The 19,957-nt window shown below is 54.9% G+C and overlaps 1 protein-coding gene across 18 annotated transcripts in view; it reads left to right on the plus strand.

The window, feature by feature from the left end:
* The first annotated feature begins 1,014 nt into the window (after positions 1–1,014).
* EHMT1 (euchromatic histone lysine methyltransferase 1) overlaps positions 1,015–19,957 on the plus strand; it is a 115,884-nt gene continuing 96,941 nt past the window's right edge. For 8 of the 18 annotated variants that reach the window (XM_040531907.1, XM_040531914.1, XM_040531927.1 and 5 more), the window contains exon 1: positions 12,205–12,223. Coding sequence is in view for 7 of the 18 variants with exons in the window: in XM_040531912.1 (XP_040387846.1) it covers positions 1,085–1,105 (21 nt within the window). In the remaining 11 variants the exon portion in view is untranslated. Of the gene's footprint in view, positions 1,106–3,905; positions 3,925–12,204; positions 12,224–13,490; positions 13,622–14,135; positions 14,155–19,957 lie in introns of those variants that run through there. The other 10 variants (XM_040531912.1, XM_040531932.1, XM_040531940.1 and 7 more) reach the window with 6 other exon arrangements.

Here is a 19,957-nt window from a genome sequence, read left to right on the forward strand (position 1 = left end):
TGTGTCCCCAAGTCCCCCCCTCTGCTGAGCGCTTTGTTTCCACGTGGATCGTTATCTTAACGAGGGCAAGGGCAAGAAGTGTCCCCGCTTGCCCTGGTGGGGACCAGGACGTGTTGGGGACCCGCTGGCAGTGCTGGAGCCCCTGCTTTGGACATGGCGCCTGTGGGGTGGCCGCATCGCTCCCCTCCTGTCCGTGCCCACCAGACAGTGCCAGCACCTGGTGGTTGAGGTCACCATCCCTGTTCCTGTTCCTGTCCCTGTCCTGTTCTATCCCCATCCCCACCTCACCCTTGTTCCTGTCCCCATCCCACCCTTGTTCTTGTCCTTGTCCCCATCCTGTCCCCATCCCACCCTGTCCCCATCCTACCCCCCTTCCTGTGTCCCCATCCTACCCTGTCCCCATCCCACCCCCGTTGCTGCCCCTGTCTCCATCCCATCCATTCCCGTCCCTGTCCCCATCCTGTCCCCATCCCACCCCTGTTCCTGTTCCTGTCACCATACTGTCCCTGTCCCACCCCGTCCCCATCCTACCCCCATTCCTGTCCGTGTCCCCATCCCGTCCCCATCCCATCCTGTCCCCATTTCACCCCAATTGCTCTCCCTCCGTCCTGTCCCCCTCCCCCTCATCCCCACCCCTGTTGCTGTCCCTGCCTCCATCCCACCCGTTCCTGTCCCTGTCCCCATCCTATCCCTCTCCCACCTTGTCCCCATCCCGTCCCCGTTCCTGTCCCTGTCCCCATTACCGCCCCCCTTCCCCGTCCCACCCCCATTGCTGTCCCTGTCCCCATCTCACCCCCATTGCTGCCCCCCCCGCCCTGTCCCCGTCCCACCCCATTCCTGTCCCCGTCCCCATCCCGTCCTCATCCTACCCCGTCCCCATCCCGCCCCCAGCCGTACGGCCCCCTCCCCATGGGCGCCGCCATGTCGCCGTACGGCACCGGCGCCGCGCTGGGGGCCGCCATGCCGCTGCGCGCACGCGCCCTGCCGGGCGGAGCGTCTCCATTGAGAAGAACGAGGGGAGCGGGGCGGAGCCGGGGCGCGAGGAGCCGCCGCGGGGGCGGGGCTACGCTCCGGGGCTCCGGCCATGGCCACAGCGGATGCCGAGGTGAGTGCGGGCGGCGGCGTCCATCTGCCCGGGCGGGGGGGGGGGGGGTTGGGGGAAGGCGGCCGGGGGGGGGGGAGGGGGGGCGCAGTGGTACGGCCCGGCGCCGGCCGCCTCGTGCCGCGGGCCGGGAGGGGGCCGTGCCCCCGCCGCGCCGTGGTTCGGTCCGGCCCCTCCGGGGGGAAGAATGTGGGCGCCGCTGCCATTGTGTGCGGGGGGGGGGGGGCGGCCCGGGACTCTGTATAAGTAACACCCCTCCGCGGCCGGGCGGTGGTATGGGCCATGCAGGGTCCGGGGTTCCCCCCCCGACGGCAGCGGCCGCGGGGAGCGGCGCCGGCGCCATGCACGGTCCGGGGCCGCCCCCCTCCTCCCCCCTCCGCCGGCCGGGCTCGGGGCGGCGCTGGCGCGGCGCCATCCAGGGTCCGGGGCCCGGCGGGGCCCGGCGGCGGGCGGGCCGCTGCTGGGCGCCATGCAGGGGCCGGGGCGGCGGGGCGGGGGCAGCCGCTGCCATGCAGGGTCCCGGGCCCGGCCTCGGCTGCGGCCCCCGGGCCCGAACGGCCTCGGGGCTGCCGGCACGGGGATGCTCCGAGCCCCCGGGTGACCCGGCGGTCACCGGCCCCGGGCCCTGCGCTTCGGCAGGGGGCGTGGGACCCGTGCGGGGCCGCCGGGCCCGGTGCTGGGCCGCGGGGCTGCGCGGTGCCGAGCGGTGCCGTGCGGAGATGCGCGGTGCCTCCCGCCCGCCCGCTCGCACAAAGCCCCGGGGCTGCCGCACGAGGGCACGGCCACGTGTCGGTGGCACAGGCACACGCTGGTGGCACGGCCACACAGCGGCCGGCGGCCCGGCACGGGACACGGCGGGCACCCCCCCCCCGGCAGCTCGGCTGCTCCTCGCCCGGCCCTGTCCCAACCAAGAACGGCCTCGAGTTGCACCAGGGGAGGCTCAGGTTGGAGCTGAGGAGCCATTTCCGCTCGGAAAGAGCGGTCGGGCACTGGGACGGGTTGCTGAGGAGGCGGCGGAGGCACCGTCCCTGGGGGTGTTCAGGGAAAGGTTGGACGTGGGGCTTGGGGACAGGGTTCGGGGGTGGCAGTGGGGGTAGGGGGTGGTTGGACCAGAAAACCGTCAAGGTCTCCTCCAGCCCTAACGGCTGTAGGACTCGGACACCGCACTCCAAGGGCCGTGCTGCGGCTGGGGGCCCTGCCTGGACGCGGCCGTGCCGGCGGCAGCCGTTCTCTGGGAAGCGCCACAAGGACGGTGTGCGTTTATTAAAGGAGCAAGGCTCCCCTTGGCCGAGTTTTGTCCGAGCCTTTTTTCCTTCTGCTCTCGGTTCCGTCACAACCGCGTCGCAGGGCCTGGTCCCGCTGCCTCGCTTTGGGCTCTGGCGATGGCCAGGCGCGAGTGCTGTGGTGCGGTAGAAGAACGAGCCCGCGGGTGGTCCCGTTGCTCCGTGGCCTGGTGTCGCCTTCAGCTCCCTCAGTGGGCTGCTTGCAGGACGATGCACGGCCACAGCCGGGGCAGGACTGGGCCCGTAGCTCCGCAGCTCCTAATGCCCAGGTTTGTCTTAAAAACGCAGACATCCACCTCTTGTTAGGGGGCATCTCCCAGGAGTCCCGGCTGGGTCTGCTGCGTGGGGAGCGTTAGGAAGTGTTGCTCTTAGGGCCAGGCTTAATACCCACAGATGTTGCCGTGGCTTATGGGGAGGGAACGGTGACTCGTTTGGAGTTTAATTCCTCCCCTCCCCCTTACGTTGAGTTAAATCTGGGGCCAGATCTGGCTTTGCTTATACCCCTCTGAGGCCAGAGGGGAGGAAGTTGGTCGCTGTAAATCCAGCTGGGATTTAGAGCCTGCACTAGGTGCTCTGTGCAGGGGAAAGCAAGGACTGGCGTCCCACGGCTGCAGTGTGAGACGGAGCAGAAGCGAGGGGCTGTTTGACTCGGTGGCGAGGGGCGCAGAGGCGCGGTCCTGGGGGAAGATGTGAGCCTGGAGCTGGGGGCACTGGGGGGCTGGAAGGGCCCCGCTGTGTGCCTGCAGCGAGCCCCCGTGCCAGCCTCTGCGGGCAGAGCTCCGGCAGCCCGTGGGCTGAAGATAAAACCTTGCGGGACAGACCAGCTCCTGGCCAAACCGCGGGGCTGGGGCGTGAGGGAGAAGCTCTGCGAGCACCAAGGCTTCACCTGCTCTCAGAGGAGAGCTGCAGTGGCGGTGTCTTGTGGCCGCCTCACGGCTGAGCTGCCAGGTGAGTGGCTGAGCTGCAGTCACTGACCGCACCGCTGCGGAGACTGGTTCTGCTGCTGACTTCCTTTGGCAGGTCTCTCGTATCCCGTCTGGTTTGGTGCTTTTACATGTTTTAGACCTACGCTGAATGCAGGACTAAAATTAAAGTTTGAGGGATTGAGTTTACCTTGCTCAGCAAGTTTTATGGTAGCACAAGTTCATTGAGTTTGACGCTGCTACTCCAGTGCGTGTCAGTTCTAGTATAAAGAGAATCATCTGACTGTGTGTTTCCCGAAACGATCATTCGGTGTGAGCTTGAAAACGCAGACTTCAAGCCACGATGTTTTTCCTCAGGCTCGTGCTAACCTCAGGAAGGCCGGTGCCTGCATGCTGAGCAGGAAGCAAGGTGTGTGTGTGGCTTTGAATGAAGTGGTTCTCAGAAGTTACACTGCATTTTTCATCATTTTTTTTTTTTTTCCGATCTGTTCAGATCTGTAACATCTTTTTTTCTGGAGATGCAGCTTTGATCTTTAAAGCGAAGAGACGGCGTGCAAGCCACATAGAGGACAGATTTCCCCACTGTTCAGCACCCTGAGCTGAGAGCAGATCTTCGGTGAGTTCAGCACCTGGCCGCTCCCCATGTTTTGAAGGCGAGGGCTCGCCAGCCCGAGCGGTTTTGAAAATCAGGCTCGCGATGCTGCGGCTTCACCCCGGCTTTGATCCTTGCTCTCATCCCCTTAGCCAGCTGGTGCTGGGAGCACGCTGTAGGCAGTCCTCCGCCTGTGCAATGAACTCCCTACTGGATTAAGGGGCAACATTCACTCATGTCAAAGAGCTTCCTATTCATGGGTCCCTGGCTGGAAGGAGGTTGCTGTAATAGGCCACCGAGTGCAGGAGTGATAATAGGAAAAGCCAGGACCTAATGAGCAGTGCCTTTGAGCAGCCAGCACGCAGACGATTTCTTCGGTTTCCCGCTTTCTGTTTCGCAGGTGACGCGAAATCCAGGGCTTCTTTCAGGCCTGCCCTGCCCTTCCTCCTCTCTCATTTACTCCTGCCAGCTGGTGTCACAGGCGAGGAGAGGGCTCTGCTTTGCTTTCCCAGGGCCGCTGCCTTCAGCACGGAGTCTGTGTCAGTGAGGCGCCTCAGGAAAACTCGGTGCACTTTAAACCCTGTCTTCTTTTTCTCCTTTGTGAGCTGCCGGGGAGCCTGCATGCCTTTGGCTGCTGGACGGAAGTTGTCTGCGGTCTCGTTAGGGCAGTGGGGATGATGATACGATGTTGATGTGAGACCCCCACACAGGATAAATGTGTGTGTTTCAGTTGGGTCAGCTTTAACACGGCCTGAAACATTTTAGCAGCGATTTGTTGGCGGAGAGGAGTTCCTTCCCTGCTTCTGACACTAAGCCCCCGGTAAGGGCAGGAAAGTTTGTAACTGCTGTAGAGGCTTTTACCTTAGGGTTACTTTGCTAATATGTTAAAATTGCACCGTGCCTTGGCCCCTGACGAAGTTTTACCACCCCAAATAGCTGCTAACATCTCCTTCCCTAGCGGGAGTTCTCCCAGCGGTACTTGGGCTGTGCTGAGCTAGCTGACAGAGGCTGCTTGGGAAACCGTCCTTTCCTTCCATGGGCACAAACTTTAAATAACAACAGAACGGGCAAATGCGACTTCTGAAGTTTTAAGAAAACAACTGAAGGGCTCGTTTGAGGCTAAGCCGATGTGGCTGAGCCAACGTGACTGAAGGAAGCGTCTGAAGAACAGTTTGTCGAGTCAAGGCAGAATCAAAGGCCTGGTTTGTACTTTGAAAGAGCCCTTCCAGTGTAATTATGCTGGCTAGAAAGGATGATGTTTCTTTTTCTTTGCTGAAGTAGTAAGACTAATAAAAGTCCTTGCTGTGGACGTAGCTCTATTAGTGTAGAGGTGATTTTAGACCAGGGTAGCTCTTTTTGCTTTCTGAAGCAGAGGCTTGGGATACATTTGAGAAGTTTTGCACACTTAGTTGTCTGTCTGCAACTGCGAAGAAGTTGCTCTCCCCTCCGCCATAGCTGTGTCAGCAGAAGGCCTCGCAGAGATGCAATTAGCAGCAGAACAACAAGAAGGAAAGCAGCTCTTCCATGGCGGGGCCGCTCCGAGCCGCGCAGGCAGGTAGCGGGGTGGGTGCTCGCCCCGCGACCGGCACCAGCACCCCGTAGCAGTGAGTGCAGCGCCCGTACCCTGGGGTTTTGCACTTCCACGTGTGCCTGAGAGCAGCCGATATCAGAACGACGAGGGGCTGAGGCTGTTGCACTGTCCCTGCTCTGAAACGCTTGTCTGGGGCCTCGCTCTGTGTGACTTGTCCTGGCGTTTTGTGATCTCCTGGAGCTGGGGCAATGCCACCTCATGGCCTCTCTGCTCCAGTAGCGGGGCTGTGGGGGGGTTGGAAGCAGCCTGCGGTCCTCTTGCCTTTCCCTCGCAAAGCGCTGAAGCAGCACACTGCTGCTGTGTGTTTTGGGCCTCTGGGGCCCAGAAAAGGAGGAGGTGGCAGGGGGTTGTTCCCACAGAGGCAGAGGTTTTACAGGAGGGTGAGCAAGAGGCGCTGCCACCTCTGCTCCGCCACCCGCATTGAGAGAAGGGCTTGCAGGGACAGTTCCTGCTCCTTTCGGTGAGGCCGGATCCCCTGGGGAGGGGGGTTATGTTTCCCCAGGCTCTGCTGGCCTGGCTCCTGTTCTGGGGGCATGCTTTATGCAGGACTGCAAGGGGTTCGGGGGACCCTTTGAGTGCCCCAAGCTGTGCTTTGCTGGAGATTCCCCCTCCGTGTCTGTCTGAAGGCTCACCGAGCTGTCTGTGCCCTGGGGTCGGGCTAGGGAGAAGATGTGGGAGCTGTCCCACTCCGCCCGTGGGCAGGCACCTCGCGCCGTGACGGATGGGGCCTGGCTCAAGTGGCAAAGTAAATCCGACAGGGAGGGGAAGAGTTTGCTGGCTTAGCTTGGCTGCCAAGCTCTGTGAAATACATATAAACCCAGAATAAACTGCTTATAAAAGCTCTTGACGCTAGTATCACTGTGTCTAAAATAGAAAGGCTTTCCTGCTTTTAATTAAAAATTTCTAGCATAGGCAAAGTACCAAGGACGTGCCATGTATCCATCCGCTTTCCGAGCAGGAAGCGCTCTTCCAAGAGGATTCCTGTTTCCCACCTGATCCTCGCCACTGTCTGGCCGTCTCCCACCAGGCAGTATTGCCCGAGTTTGCGTTTCAGCTGGTTTGGCTCCACGCAGCAGTCGCTGTTCAAAAATGCAGCCCGGCATGTCGAGCAGCCAGCTGCCGAGCAAGGTGAGCCGACACGGTGCGGGGCTGAGCTGCCCGGGTGCGGAAGGGACTGGCCTGGGTCTGGAGGTGCGCTATCAAATATTAAATCCATCCTTTTCAGTGTCATATCCCCTTCTCGAGGGAGAGCTCTCGGAGGCAGTGGTGAGCAGTGTCAGCTCAGGACAGGGAGGCAGTGAGTGGGATGGACTGGTAGAGCAGAAAATTCAGGTCCACTTCTGTTTGCATACGGCTCATCATCCTGCTGAGCGCAGGGAAAGGGAGGAAATCTGCAGGTGGCACAGCTGGGAAGGAAGTAAATAGAGAGCGAGATAACCAGGCCGACATGGCTAAACTCAAAATAAAGCCAGGTAAGTGACGTATCCCATTTGTTACAGGGAAATGCAAAATTATGCAAACAGGGATGAAAATATCCAAAGAGATTAGAGCTTCTTGGGTCAGAAGGGCCAGTGCATGAGCCAGGAGATGGTTACGAGCTGCTGTCACTAAGAATTCAAAACCAGCAGCAGGGAGCTGGAGAGCTGAGCAAGTTGAGGTAAGTGGAAATAACAGTGAAGCCTAAAGACTACAGCAATCCCTTACCTGTGATGTGGGACGAAGTATTTGAGCCAAGTCCAGCAGGCTCATGATTCTGCAGGAAAACGTGCCTGCTCGTGCTCATCTTCTTAAAACGAGGAGGGACGTGGAGCTTATTTCTTCTGAGAACAGCCAGGGTGACTGACGGCTTTTGCCACCCACAGGGCCTGAGGAAAGAGCCCGAGCATCGCCATGAAGAGAGCTTTGCAGCCCGGGGGGCTGAAGTGGAATATTCTGTACTTTGGCCTTGCTTCGGTTAAGAGAAAAAGTCCGTGTGTCGTTCAGAGTGCTACTTCGGCTTTCTAATTCATCTCAGAACTTGAGCGTAGATGTGAACAGACGTGTTTCAGCATGTTGGCTGGCCAAAGGGAGCCCTGGTCTCACTAGGACTGTTGACCAGGATCTGCTGATGCCTTGAACACAGCCCTGAGCGCTGTGAAACATTGCGGTTTTTTGTTTGTTTGTTTTTTCTCTTTTCTTTCTTTTTAAGCATGAGCTCCTGGGTTCTCGAGAATCTCAGCTGCCTTCTTCCTCTCCAGTTGTTTCTAGTCTTTGCAGTTTCGGAGGAAGCTTTAATAGGTAATTTCTCCCAAGGGCTCAAAGCCAGAAGGCAAATTACCCAGATGTTTTAACCAATTTCAGCAGAAATTGGGGATGTTTCATACTGCTGACCGAAGGCATTCGGAAGCTATAGTCAGGTCCTCTCAAAAACCATAATATTGTGTCAAGAAGTGGGAAATTCAACGTGCATGTGGTAGAGGACTTGGAAAGGATGAAAGGGTTTCCGAAATCGTGCAGTTCGTCCAGCTGCTGAGTTGGGAAGGTGCACGGGGAGGTGGTTATTGGGAGGTGACGTTCGGTGGTGCCTCGTGCACGCAGCTGCCCAAACACCTCTGGCTTCAGATCCGTGCCGTGCCGCAGAACTGAGGGAAGGTTTCTTATGTCCAAGGTGCATTTCTTATGTCAAAGGGGGTAGGCAGCAAATTTACACCCCATCAACTGGGGTTTTGTCGATGTAAAACAGCCCATACCGGTGTTCAGGAGAGCACGGGCTGCTAGCTGGTTTATAGGATTCCATCTCATATCCTACTGGCCTGTAAGTTTGAACATAAAACTCCAGATTACAAGCACATAAAGCACGAGTCTGAATGTTTTGTTAATTGAGGAGCACGATTAATATTTGATAAATGAAATCAACATCCAGGAGGCTTTGCAAAAGTCACCAGACAGCTGCTGAACTGGTAACCAAACATTAGGTGGTTTTTATTGCAAACTTGCATGTAATAGCTTTTGTCAGCTTGTCTGTGTTCTACGTGTTAAGGATCTGTGAATCCCATATGCTTGAAAGCCTCGTGGTCTGTAGGATGTGTATTTTTTAGTACTCTTAGGATGCATCATTTTAATCTAGTGCTTTACTACCTCTTTAATACGTGGAGGTGATTGTTTATAAGCAGATGTCCTATAGGATCTGCAGACAATCATCTCTGCCAAACTTTGAGGATAAATGAAGAATACTCCTTTAAGGATGGCCTTCGGATGAGACGTAATATTTACTCTTGCTGTGGTGCCAGATCCTGTAGCTTCCAGCGCGTGTGGAGAGGCGAGGTGAGGAGCCCTGCTGTCTTTTAATCAACTTCCCCCTTTGCCAGGGAGACGCCACCAGTGAGCAAACAAACTGCTACCGAGCACGTTGGCTGGAGATGTGTCTGCTTTGACTTGTAAGAATTTACAGTGGAGAGAGGTTAGCACAGCCTCCGGCTTGCGTCGTTTCAAAAGATCAGCGAGGGTGGATCGTATTCTGCCTTGGTTATTTCCACTGTGTTTTCCAGTTACTGCAAGCTGTATTTCCCCTGCTTTTTGGGATTTAGGTTGTCTGCCGCACACTCTGCACCTGACTCCCAGGTTTTTGGAATTACGTTGTGCTTTTATAGTCCTCATCCCTACTGGAAGCACCCCTCGTACGGGTGATGTGGTTACGCAGTTGGGTTTCTAACAGTTTAGCGCCTCTTCTCACGAAGCTGTATGTTGATAGCACGTTGGTTTTAATTGCTTATGGCTTTTCTTAAAAGCTGCTTGCTTTGATATCATCTCCAATCCATGCCTGCGGATTCACCTCACAGAGGCTCTTCAGAGACATATTTTATCTCCTCCCGCTCCCATGTGCCAGCAGACTCGGATGTTACCAACTGCTGCAGATGCCCTGCTGCTGCTGCATGCCGATCCAAGGTGTGTGTTACATTGCTGCTGCCGTTTGCCCAGGGTTCTGCCGTGTGGCACGGATCCTGCTCGCCCCGGCCAGCCTTGCAGCGGCCCTAAGGACAGCACCCGGCGTGGCTGGGCCATGGAGGACAAGGGCATGGGGTGGTCGGGAGCGGGCGGCCACGTCGGCTCTGAGGCTCGGCCAGTTTTAGCAGCCCACCTGCCTTTCCTCGCTGGACCTTTGTTTCCAACCTTCTTCACAATGAAAGGCAGAGACAGTGGCTTTTCCATCGGCAGAAGGAAACCTCCCTGCGCTGCAGAGCCCTTGATGAGGATGCGCTGTGGCCACGTGCCGGCGTGGATGCGCTCCGGTGGCACGGCTGTGCTGGCAGCTGCGTGCCCTGGGCTCCTGCTCACAGCTTCTGCCAGCTCAGCCTCCTGCCCTGGGAGGCAGGAACAGCTGGGAGAGGGGATTTCCAGCATCTTGCCTCAAAACATGCCCAGCCTGGCTGCCTGCTGGGCTGGACTGGGCACGGCGAGGGCAGGCAGGCCCCTGGGAGAGGGCTCGGGTGTTCTCAGTGAGAATATTCCTGGGGCAGGGAGGCTCCGTGCCGCTCCCCCCGGTGTGCTTGTGGTCCGGTTGTGTCGGCAGCTTGAAGCCCGTGCAGGCTCTGGCAGCAGGACCACGTGTTTTTTGCAGACGTGGCCAAAGAGCCAACTGCAGGAGGCCCTTCCGCCTATGGGTATTTACACATCGGATGCCCAGAGATAGTCAAAATTCTTTTTTAAATGACAAAAACTCCCTGAGTGGAAGTCGGTGTGGGGCTGCCAAGAGCCGCTCCTGATGCAACAGTGTCTGCTTTTAAAGAGAAATGTAAATTGTGACAGGCAACCCCTGGCTGCTGCGCGGTCCCGGATGAGTCAGATTCTTCCTTGTGCTGGGACGGGAACGCCGATGCAGTTGCTGATTGCTGCCAAAGCAAGGAGTCCGCACAAGGAGATTAGGCAGCAGTCCTTTTCCCTGCTGGGTGCTCATGAACGTTTTCTTGCTGATGTATTATTAATTAAGCTAATTTTTATTGCTCTGTAAGTATAGATGGTGCTTTGCAAGCACAGGACAGAAGCAGCTTGTTTCCCAGAGTTTCTGGAGTGCGTGGTGTGCAATGTGCAAAACGGGAGCATTGGAAAAACTGACGGTGCTGTTGAATACTGAAGTAAGGTAAATCTCTGGGTTTTGTTTTCTTTTTTCCCTCTTGCTTAGCAGATGCCCGGCTTCGTTGCTGCCTGGGGCTGGGGAATGGGGAGCCATACAAATAGAGAGCTGAGGACCTGTAAATGCTCCGTATGCAGCATTAGTGCAGGCAGATAATAGGAATTACGTGCCAGAAGAGTTTGCAACATTGACCCTCCGTAAGACTACGCAGACCGAAATAGAGTATTACATTAAAAGGGTCCTGGGAGCCGATCCAGAACCACAGAAACGGGAGGGGGGAGGTTTGCCGTCAGCCTCGGGAGAGCACATTGCTCCCGTGTACCCAGGCACTGGGCCGTCAGCACTTCAGACAAAGGGAGTCAAAGAACTGTCCAAGCAAGGCTGGCTGGCGGGGTCTGCTGCTGAGCTTTGGGACGTGTCCCTGCTGCAGCGCCACTGCGCCCCGAACGACTCGGTAGCCTTGTTAAGTGCCAGCGAGTCCAAACGGTGCTAATTGGCCTGGCACCACCTTTGCGGTGCTTCCTCTACCACAACCACGGTCTGTCCTTGCCGTCTGCAGCCCCGCAGGGCTTTGGGGTGCAGGGGTGTGCTGGTGCCTTGGGATGGGCGAATTCCCATCAGTTTGGGGCCGTGTGCTCGGAAGCCACTGGGGCCTGCGGAGCTCTGGTGTGCGTCTGCGTGTGCTGCTTTCTCACTGGGTCTGTGGGGTGGCCTCCTAGCCCGAAGCCTCCCTCGACCCTCTCGTGCTGGGGGTGACCCCCGGGGGGAGCAGAGGCTCCGACCAAATGCGGTGCTCAGCTCCCCAGCCCCTGCTGCTCGCCAGCCCGTGTCCCTGGGACAGCTGGGGCACCTCGCTGGGCGTGCGGCTCCCGGTGATGCTGTTCCCAGCTGTGAGATGGAGGCAAGGGTGCACAGCTATGTGGGTGACTTGGTGTTAGAAGCCTTTGACTGGGAGTGGTGTAGAAATGGTGAGTGTAAATTTTGAGCTGTACATGTAATCTTCACTGGGTAAGAGATGGCAAGTAACACAGGTCAAAATTTTCCCTATTTTACAAGCTCTGGTTCTGGGTTCTGGTTCCTGGCTTCCTTCCTTGAGGTCATGGCTGACCCTGATTAAGAGAAATGGAAAACTTAAAAAACCTCTGTAACACATGAAGCATTTGTGAATAAAGCAAGTACAACTCCAGCACCTCTCCTTTGGATTTCAGGTAACAACAATGGACTGGAAAAATGTGATCCATAAAAATCTGGAAAATGCGATCCATAATTTTCTCATGTCCTCTTAATACCTTCCTAAATTAGGAATAGGCCCTGCCTATTCCAGCCTAGTATTTCTTGCAGAGATACTGAGGAGTAGTTGGCTTGGGTTGCAGATAGCTTTGAAGGTGACGAGAACTTATTTGTGATAAGAACTTGTAACGGTGTCCTAAACCCAAACAAATCTATGCAGTTATGGCATCTGCTACAGAGCCATTCTCTGGCCATGCTAGGAAATGAAAAGAAAGTGGCACTTGGGTGAACTTTCCTGTATGTTTGTTCACATCTGGGTTTTTTTTTTTAATGTGGTTTTCAAGGAGCACAGCAGTGGCAGCTGGAGATCCAGGCCTAGGCGTGCAGTGCAGGTGAGTGGGGAGAGGACAGAGGGCACACACGGGTGCGCAGTCCCCGTTTTTGTCCCCGCCGCGGCTGGCACGGCCCCGGAGTGCCTGTCCCTGCAGGTTCCTCCCCGCCGCCGGCTGGCACGGCTGCGTCTGACCTTGCAAAAGCGCAAGGAAAAACTCCGCTTTCTTGTTTTTTTTCAGCTGCTTTATTTTTATTTATTTATTTATTTAGAATGAGGAAAAGCCCTTGATATTTTGGCATGAATTCACAATACTTCCTTTTATTCTGTGCGTGACAAAACCATGTGGTTGCAGTCTCTTGCTCAGCCTGGGCAGGATCCACTCCTTAGTGGACTGCCATCAGAAGTTCAAGGCGTATCCTAAATCCCACTTAAACCTCCTTCTGCAGTGGGTTCGCTTTTGTTCGGCACTGGGCACAGGAGTGGGAAGGAGTGTGTTCTACCGAGTACTGCAAGTTAAATTGCATGGAAGGAAAACCAACCAGGACTGGTTTTGCACTGCATTACCAGAGCTTTGCAAAGGTTTAGCCAACGTGAGCTACGTTTTCTGTTGTCTGTGAGCATCCCTGAGCGTTGCATCGCCCGAGCAGTGAGGGCAGGAGCAGAGGGCTTCCAGCCCCAGCCTGCAGCACAACCAGGCTGTGGGTTTTCAGGCAAACGTCTCAGCACATCGCTCTTCCAGGGACTGCTGGATGCAGGCCACCTCTGCAAACGAATCTCCAGGAACACGGTCGCTTCCCTGTTTCTTTCTCTGGGAATACTTGAATCGAAGGTTTTGTTATTCATCATGTGAACTCAGGTGCTGTTCTCCACAGCTTGGTTGCAGAGCTAACCGTCCGCAGCCACTGCCATTTTCTGGGTTCTGTCCCCTCCCTTACCTCACCAGCTGCACTGCGATAGGAAGCACAGGAAGCACGTCTGTGGTGGAAAGAACAGAAAGCACATCTGTCCTTCCTGACCTGGGAGCACTGCCTCGTGCCGCTGCCTCCTGGGCCGGGCAGCGAGTGGGAGGAGTCGTTAAAATCTTTGTAGTTAATGGGAGGAGTCATTAAAATCTTTGTCTTTTCTAGTAGATCCTCATGTGGCAGTATCAGCTTCTCCAGGGACGTAGAGGCCAAAATCTCGTAAGAGCCCCTTCCTGTCCTGGCAGCCCAGCGTGATGCCCCGCGGGCGTGCCGAATGGTTGGACGAGGTGATCTTGGAGGTCTCTTCCAACCTAAACGATTCCGTGGTTCTGAGCGGTGTGTGCCGTTGGTTGGTTGTTGAAAGGCAGCTCGAGGTGGGAGCGAGCCCAGGGTGCCTCTCCTCGCGGTGCGCTGCGGGTCCGAGTGGGGTGGAGGAGGAACAGAAGCGCGTGCGGCAGTGCTCTGCTCTGTAATTACGTGCTGTGCACAGACAGGTAGGTTTTGATCTTGCAAACATTTACACATCTGAGTAATAATTAGTAATGTGCCGTAGTATTCAGAGTTACGGGAAGAGCTGTTCTCAGTGACGGAGCGGCAGGGTGCTGGCTGCTCCTTGGACGTAGGCTGTACCCCTGTGCCCCAGGTGTAGGGCAGGCAGGGGCCGTGCCTCCATCCAGGGCTGGGGCTGTGCAGCTGCGTTGTGCTGCTCGAGTGTGGGTGCCATTTTGCTGGCAAAAAGCCCCGTGGGTGAAGCACGCTCCTGCCGTGGGATCCGGACCTCTTGGCGAGGGCTCCGGCAAACAAGCGTGTCACAGCCCTCAGCAGGGCAGGAGGCAGGAGCTGGTGGTGGGCTCCCGTAGACAGCAGCTGCTGGTTTTGGGAGCTGTTGGATTTGTAGAAGTAACCATTGACTGGAGATCTTGATGGTTGCTTTGCACATTGAAAGCTGCGGCTGTTAATTAAGATTGTACTGTGAGAGTTCATTTACATACAGACTGAACCTGTACAGATCCCCGTTAAAAGACAGGTGAAGTTAGCAGTTCTGTATGGGTACGGCTGATTTACGTGAGGACATTGGGCTCGGCCACGTGGGTGTGAGCACGTTTACACTGCTGCGCGTGTGGCTGTGCTGCACGTCATGCGTGCGGAGCAAGGTCGTGTTGATAGAAGCACGGTTGTTGGCATAACTCTGGACGTGCCTTGAGCTGTCCCAGCAGCAGTCTCATGCTGTAAAGGCTGCCTCTAGCAGGGGTAGCTAAAAAGACACAGAAATTGTGGCTGGGTCAGTAATCAGATCCTTGAATTAGTTGGCTTTTTTACATGATATTGTTTCAGTCCTTGTCATTCCATGGGTTTGTATTTCTCTTTGTGTGTGTATTGTGGTTTTTTTGTTTTGTTTTTTGTTTTAATGGGTCAAATGGGGAACAAGCTATTTTGGAAACATGCAAATGAAAAACTGGAATGTGGATCCCAGACGAGGGGGTGCTGGACCCTGTCCCACTGCCCGCTGTCTCGGCATGCTGCAGGACGGGTCCATCACCGAGCGGGGCCAGCAATGGGGTGCAGGCGGTGCTTCTGCCGTGGTGAGCCGGTGCGCTGGGAGGCAGCTGGGCATCGGTACCTGCCTGCTCCAGAAGGATGTGTCCAGATCCTTGTGATGCCGTTGGATCAAGGTGCAGGAAAATCCTTGTCTAACCAAGGTCTGGGATCTCGCCAAGTTCCCTGCGCGTTACGGCAGGCTTGGGAGCGCGGGGCTTGGCCATCTGGTTCCAGGGCACGGCAGCCTCTTGGCGCTGCCGTCCTCAGCAGTGCAGGTAACTTCTCCACCTTTGAAGGTTAATCCAGAGAGGGGAAAAATTATGTTCATTTTATTCTTGGTGTGTCTTGTAACCTGTACAGGGTCACAGCACGGGTGTTACGAACATGAGGCATGGCCAGCTCAGCCAGGCTTTGAGCCTTACTTCCTTGAAGCTGGCACTGCCTTTGTTAGCCATCACGCTCGTTTTCATAAACCAGCACGGGAATTTCTGTCTTTGTCAGCTTCATGAAACCATTTGCTTAAGCTCTGAAAAAAAAATTACTAATTTTTGCCTTTTATATTTAAAGCCAGACGCTTCCAGGACTTCCTTTCTGCTACTTCTGCTTGGTTTGTCTGAGTGGTTTTTAATCCTGTGCCAGCAGGGCGTAAATATCTGTGCAACAAATATGGCTCCTAAAAGTGGCTTGCTTTTCTTGGCTACTTTTCAGAGCCTTCTGGAGGTGCCTGTCAGATCAGAGGTTGTAACTTCTGATGTAGGTGATAGGAAGACCAGGCATGGAGGGACAGTTTCTGCTAACACTTCTGAATGAGAAAGAATCACCTTAAACCACGTTTGTTTATTTTGGGAGACAAATCAGGATTAGCTTGATCCTTGTGAACAGCGTGGGGCGAAACGAATCCATGTGAACTGCAGTACAGGGATCTTCCGAGCTCTTCCGAGGTTCTCCAGTATCGAAGCTGATGCTGCAGCGAACAGGAGCCTCCATCACACAGAAGCAGCCCGCTGTTGGGTAATACTTTCAGTTCGAGCACCCCGCACACATCTTTGGTGCAGTGCCTTCATCTTGAAGGTGCTGGAAGGGCCAGAGGGAAGTCCCGGAATCTGTCTGCTCAGAGGATTACGTTATGAAGCACCCACGTTCATTGCAACCGTGCGGGCCATGCAGATGAGATGACTGGACTATGCTGAGGTCCTGTTAAGGATCTAATTTTGTCTTCCCTGCCCAATGAACCTCTGGAATTTAATGCAAATTGGGTTTGTTCAGTGAGATGTAACTGACCAGGTGCTGAGCATGCGGGTAGGGATCGACTCTGGCCTTGCAGGAACATCTGTCCTCTGGTTCCTGTCGCTGCCCAAAGCCAGCAGTAAGGTCTCGGGGCGTAACGGCACCTCCGTGCTGGGCATGAAATGAAGGCTCGTCAGGAGGAGCAAAGCCTCGCTCTGGCACGGGGCTCCTGATAGCGAGGAGCCACGGGGCGCCGCTGTCATTTCTCGCTGCGGTGACGGACTGGCTGAGTGATCGCTCTGCCCACCAGAAGTGGTGGGGATGGCAGCTCCCTGCCCTACGGGAGGTGTCTCAGTCCCATTTTGTGTTCTTCTCTTGCTGAGATGACATGCTTGGTGGGGCCGTGGCACCCTGCTGTTCTCAGTTTCTAGACTTTGCTGCTGTCCCAGCACTTTCAGCCCCGAGCAGCAGGGTCCTGGGGCGAAGACAACGTGGTGCTGCAAAAAGGAAGCCGAGCACAACAGGTCAGCATCAACTTCTGAATGAAATGGTCGTGCCTTGAGATGGGGGCGTGGGTGACAGGTCCTGATGCCTCCTCGTTTTGCAGCTGCCATTGCTTTTATCAGAAAAGATCAGGAATGCTCTTCTGTTGCTGCCTTGCTTATGGTTTGTTAATTGCTGTATTATTTTGGATGCTGACAGCATGGGTTAGACTGTGGCCGTGCATCTAGCAAAGCCAGGCAGAATGGCCTCTACTTTTGGGGAAAAAAGTACCTATTGCAGTAGCCAACATCTCCAGGAGCTTTTTAGGCTTCTCTCCAGGGCTGTGCTGCCACTGCGTGGTCCTCTCAGCGTGGATGCACCAACCTGCCGTCCGTTTGTCCATCCGTGGGGGAGAGGAGGAGTGTTTTGTAGTAGGGAAATGCAGGTGGGGTGTGAAAATTGTTCCGGTAGGCTGTAAGGCTTAGGAGCCTGCTGTCACTCTGCAGTGCGGTTTGTGGGATCCTGTCAGCTGGTTTGGCATTTTGTGGCTGTACTATAAACGGTGACAGTGATGCGGCCTTGTGAGTTAACACTTCTTTTTTCTGAGTGCTCTTCGATGCTTTGCCACGATGTCGTATGCGAGGCTGACAGTGTAAAAGCCACCTGCAGGTGCTCTGTGGGTAAGAAGAAGAGGAAAAATCCTTTTCAGATTTTGGGCATGCATTCCCACAGCTTCCTGCTGTCCCGGCCACCGCTGAACCAAAGAAGCAAGCACGCTGCCAGTAGCTAAAGATGAAAACCTTGGGAGGCTCCCGCGGGAGCCTGGCCCACCTGGTGAGTGCCAGCCATGGGCTGATCCTGCTCCCAAGAGGGTCACCCTTCTCCTCTGGGGCTCAGGCTCAGCATCATCTCTTGTTTTCTTGCGAGCTAGCTTGATTGGTGATTCTCAGCCTGCACGGTTTGGTCGTGATGTTGTCCAAATGCGTTCCTTCCTGGGGCCAAACGAAGTGAGAAGCCTCTGCCCTCTGCGTGCTTTGGGGCTGCCAGTCCCCCGTACTCGGAGATACCACGTTCCCAAGTCGTGCCTTATTCTTCTCTTGATTGCATTATGCACTTGGTATTGTTCAGACCTCTGGCAGCCTTTCTGCAAGTGTTGTCTTCACAGGCTCTGAGGGTCTTGGATTTACTGTGCTTGTGCCTCGTGTACCTCCTGTGTCAGCAGTTAATACCCAATGTGGAGAATACAGCATCCTGTAGGTCACCTTCCTCTTCTAGCAACAGAAGCAGAGTTACTTATTGAGCATTGCTCTGTTTTGTTGGTACTTCAGGGCCTTTCCCATGACTTACATGAGAACTTGGGGCTAAGCAGTGAAGTTCTCAGAGCTTCTAGGTTCTGCAGTACCAGACAGAAGGTTCCCCTTGCATCAGCCTCGTGGTCCGGATGCATGGTCTCCTGCAAGTTATATAGGTGATTCTTAGTTCTTTTCAAACAATTGGCTCTTTAAAGGCAATCTGCACTGGGAGCACAAAATGTCTACGTGAGATTTCGGCAAGGCACTGCGGTGGCACCACTGGATGTGACAGCATCGCTTCTGGCTCACACTCAAGTGCACGAGAGGAGACTTGGGCTCATGCACTTGTATGTATCATGCTTAGTCTGTGGAAGAGCAGACTAGAAAGAAGTGCCTTTCTTGGGATGAAACCTGCTGTCCCAGTTAAACGTGTTTACGGTGGTGTTTGGGATGCTCCCGGCAAACGGCAAGGAGAGTCCAGGTGAGCCGAGGCCGGGGATGGGGAGCACCTGAGGAAGGCTGCCCGGCTCTGCTGCTTCCCTGCAGGCACCTGCCTGAAGGAAAAGGGCTTGCTTCCCCCTCTCCTCTTCATCCAGCTGGAACTTTCATGCTCCTCTTGACAAACGAGGAGTGTCAGAGGTGGATGTCACCACATGGCGTCCTGTCTGCCACTCGGTAAATTAGTCACACGCCACCGTCCTGTGCTGCAGGGAGCTCTCTGTCCCGGCTGCTTTTTCAGCCAGGTTGAAGGCCGGGTGGGTTTTGAAATGATGATATTTAAAAATTGAGAGCAGCTTTGATTTATTGACCTGCTGCCTCTATGAATCGAGCTGTCTGGGCTGGCATCTGGAGATAAGAGGCTGTCGAGTAATTGCTTATTATTGACTGATTGCCAGCTTGGGCTGTTGGCTTGAAGAAGAATCAATAGCAGTCAGTCTTCAAAGTCTGAGCTCGGGGAGTATGACTCGTTTCCAAATGGGGAATGACAGGTCAGGGTAACTCCATATCTCACATCCCAACTTCGTGTTTGGGTGTAATCCCACGGTGGAGGAGGAAATGCAGAACATAATCTTCCTGCATCAAGGCTTTCACGTCTGCCTGCCTTAGAGCCTGGGATTTTTCTTTGCAGGGATTTTCAGGGACAGGTCCCAGCGGGGCTCCAAACCTTTCTCCAGGAAGCTGGAGCAGCCTGAGCACCACCTGAGCTGAGTGGGAGGCGAGGAGGGTGCACAGGATGAGTGAAGGCATCTTTCATTAAAGTCCCCAGAGGATGGGGCAGGGAGGGGTGGACGAGCAGCCTTGTGCTGTGACACATCCAAACCAACCAGTTTGGATGCTTTATAAATAAAACAAAGCGTCTATTTTAATGCATGATAACAGAGATGTCCTTTCTGTGGGTGAATCTAGTTAGGTGACAACAGAACAAAATATCCAGTGTCACCAGTACGTTTTATCATCCCTTATAGAGACGGTCGCTATGGTGAGCATTCATTTTAAAAGGCAGACGTAGCCCTTATTTAACACTATCGTGACATCTTCTCTTGTTCGTGGTTCACGTGTAGGGCTGAAAACATAACAGGGGACTCATGGCATCAAAGGCATTCAAGACTTTAAAAAAATAAATAAAACCCAAACACGTTTAGGTCTTTGTAAGGACGTGGGTGAAGCCTGGCGTGGGTTGGGATGCAACGTCGAGCTTTTGGCTTCATCCTGCTCCGGTTTTCGCTGGTGCTCAGGGGCTGTGGTCTGGTCCCTGCGGAGCTGGGCACAGAGGCTGTCCTGGGGCAGGGGGAGCAGGGAGGGAGCAGATGTGAAGCTGATAAATGGGAAAGGGAACGCCTTTTAATGGGGGAAGCAGCTGAAAATGGAAGCAGCTCTTCCTAAAATAGAAATATCTGTCTTTAATTTTGGAGCTTTGTTTCCACCAGGAAAGCTCTGCTTCACTGTGCACTGTTTGGGGTGAGGGGGAAATACCCCCAGTGGGGCAGTTTAATTATAACCCCCAGTGGTCTGGGAATGAGTGGACAAGATTACCTGGGCAGCCTAGTTTAGGTACTGGATTTGTCGTCTACTCGCAAATCCTCATTTGCATGGGTCCTTAATCTATGGAGTTAAATGTATCTCGGGCTCTGCTGTCTCCTGTGCTGCAGTTGAGAACGGGATTTTTCAAGCTGTTCCTTTTCATCTGAACGCTTCTCCCTCCCCCGTGCCCTAAATTATCTCCCTTACTTTCCAAAAAAGCAGAGATGGCCAACAAGTGCTACAAAAGGCAGAGCTCCAGGGAGGAGA

The sequence above is a fragment of the Cygnus olor genome, chromosome 19 (assembly GCF_009769625.2).
Source record: "Cygnus olor isolate bCygOlo1 chromosome 19, bCygOlo1.pri.v2, whole genome shotgun sequence".
Taxonomy (NCBI): Eukaryota; Metazoa; Chordata; class Aves; order Anseriformes; family Anatidae; genus Cygnus; species Cygnus olor.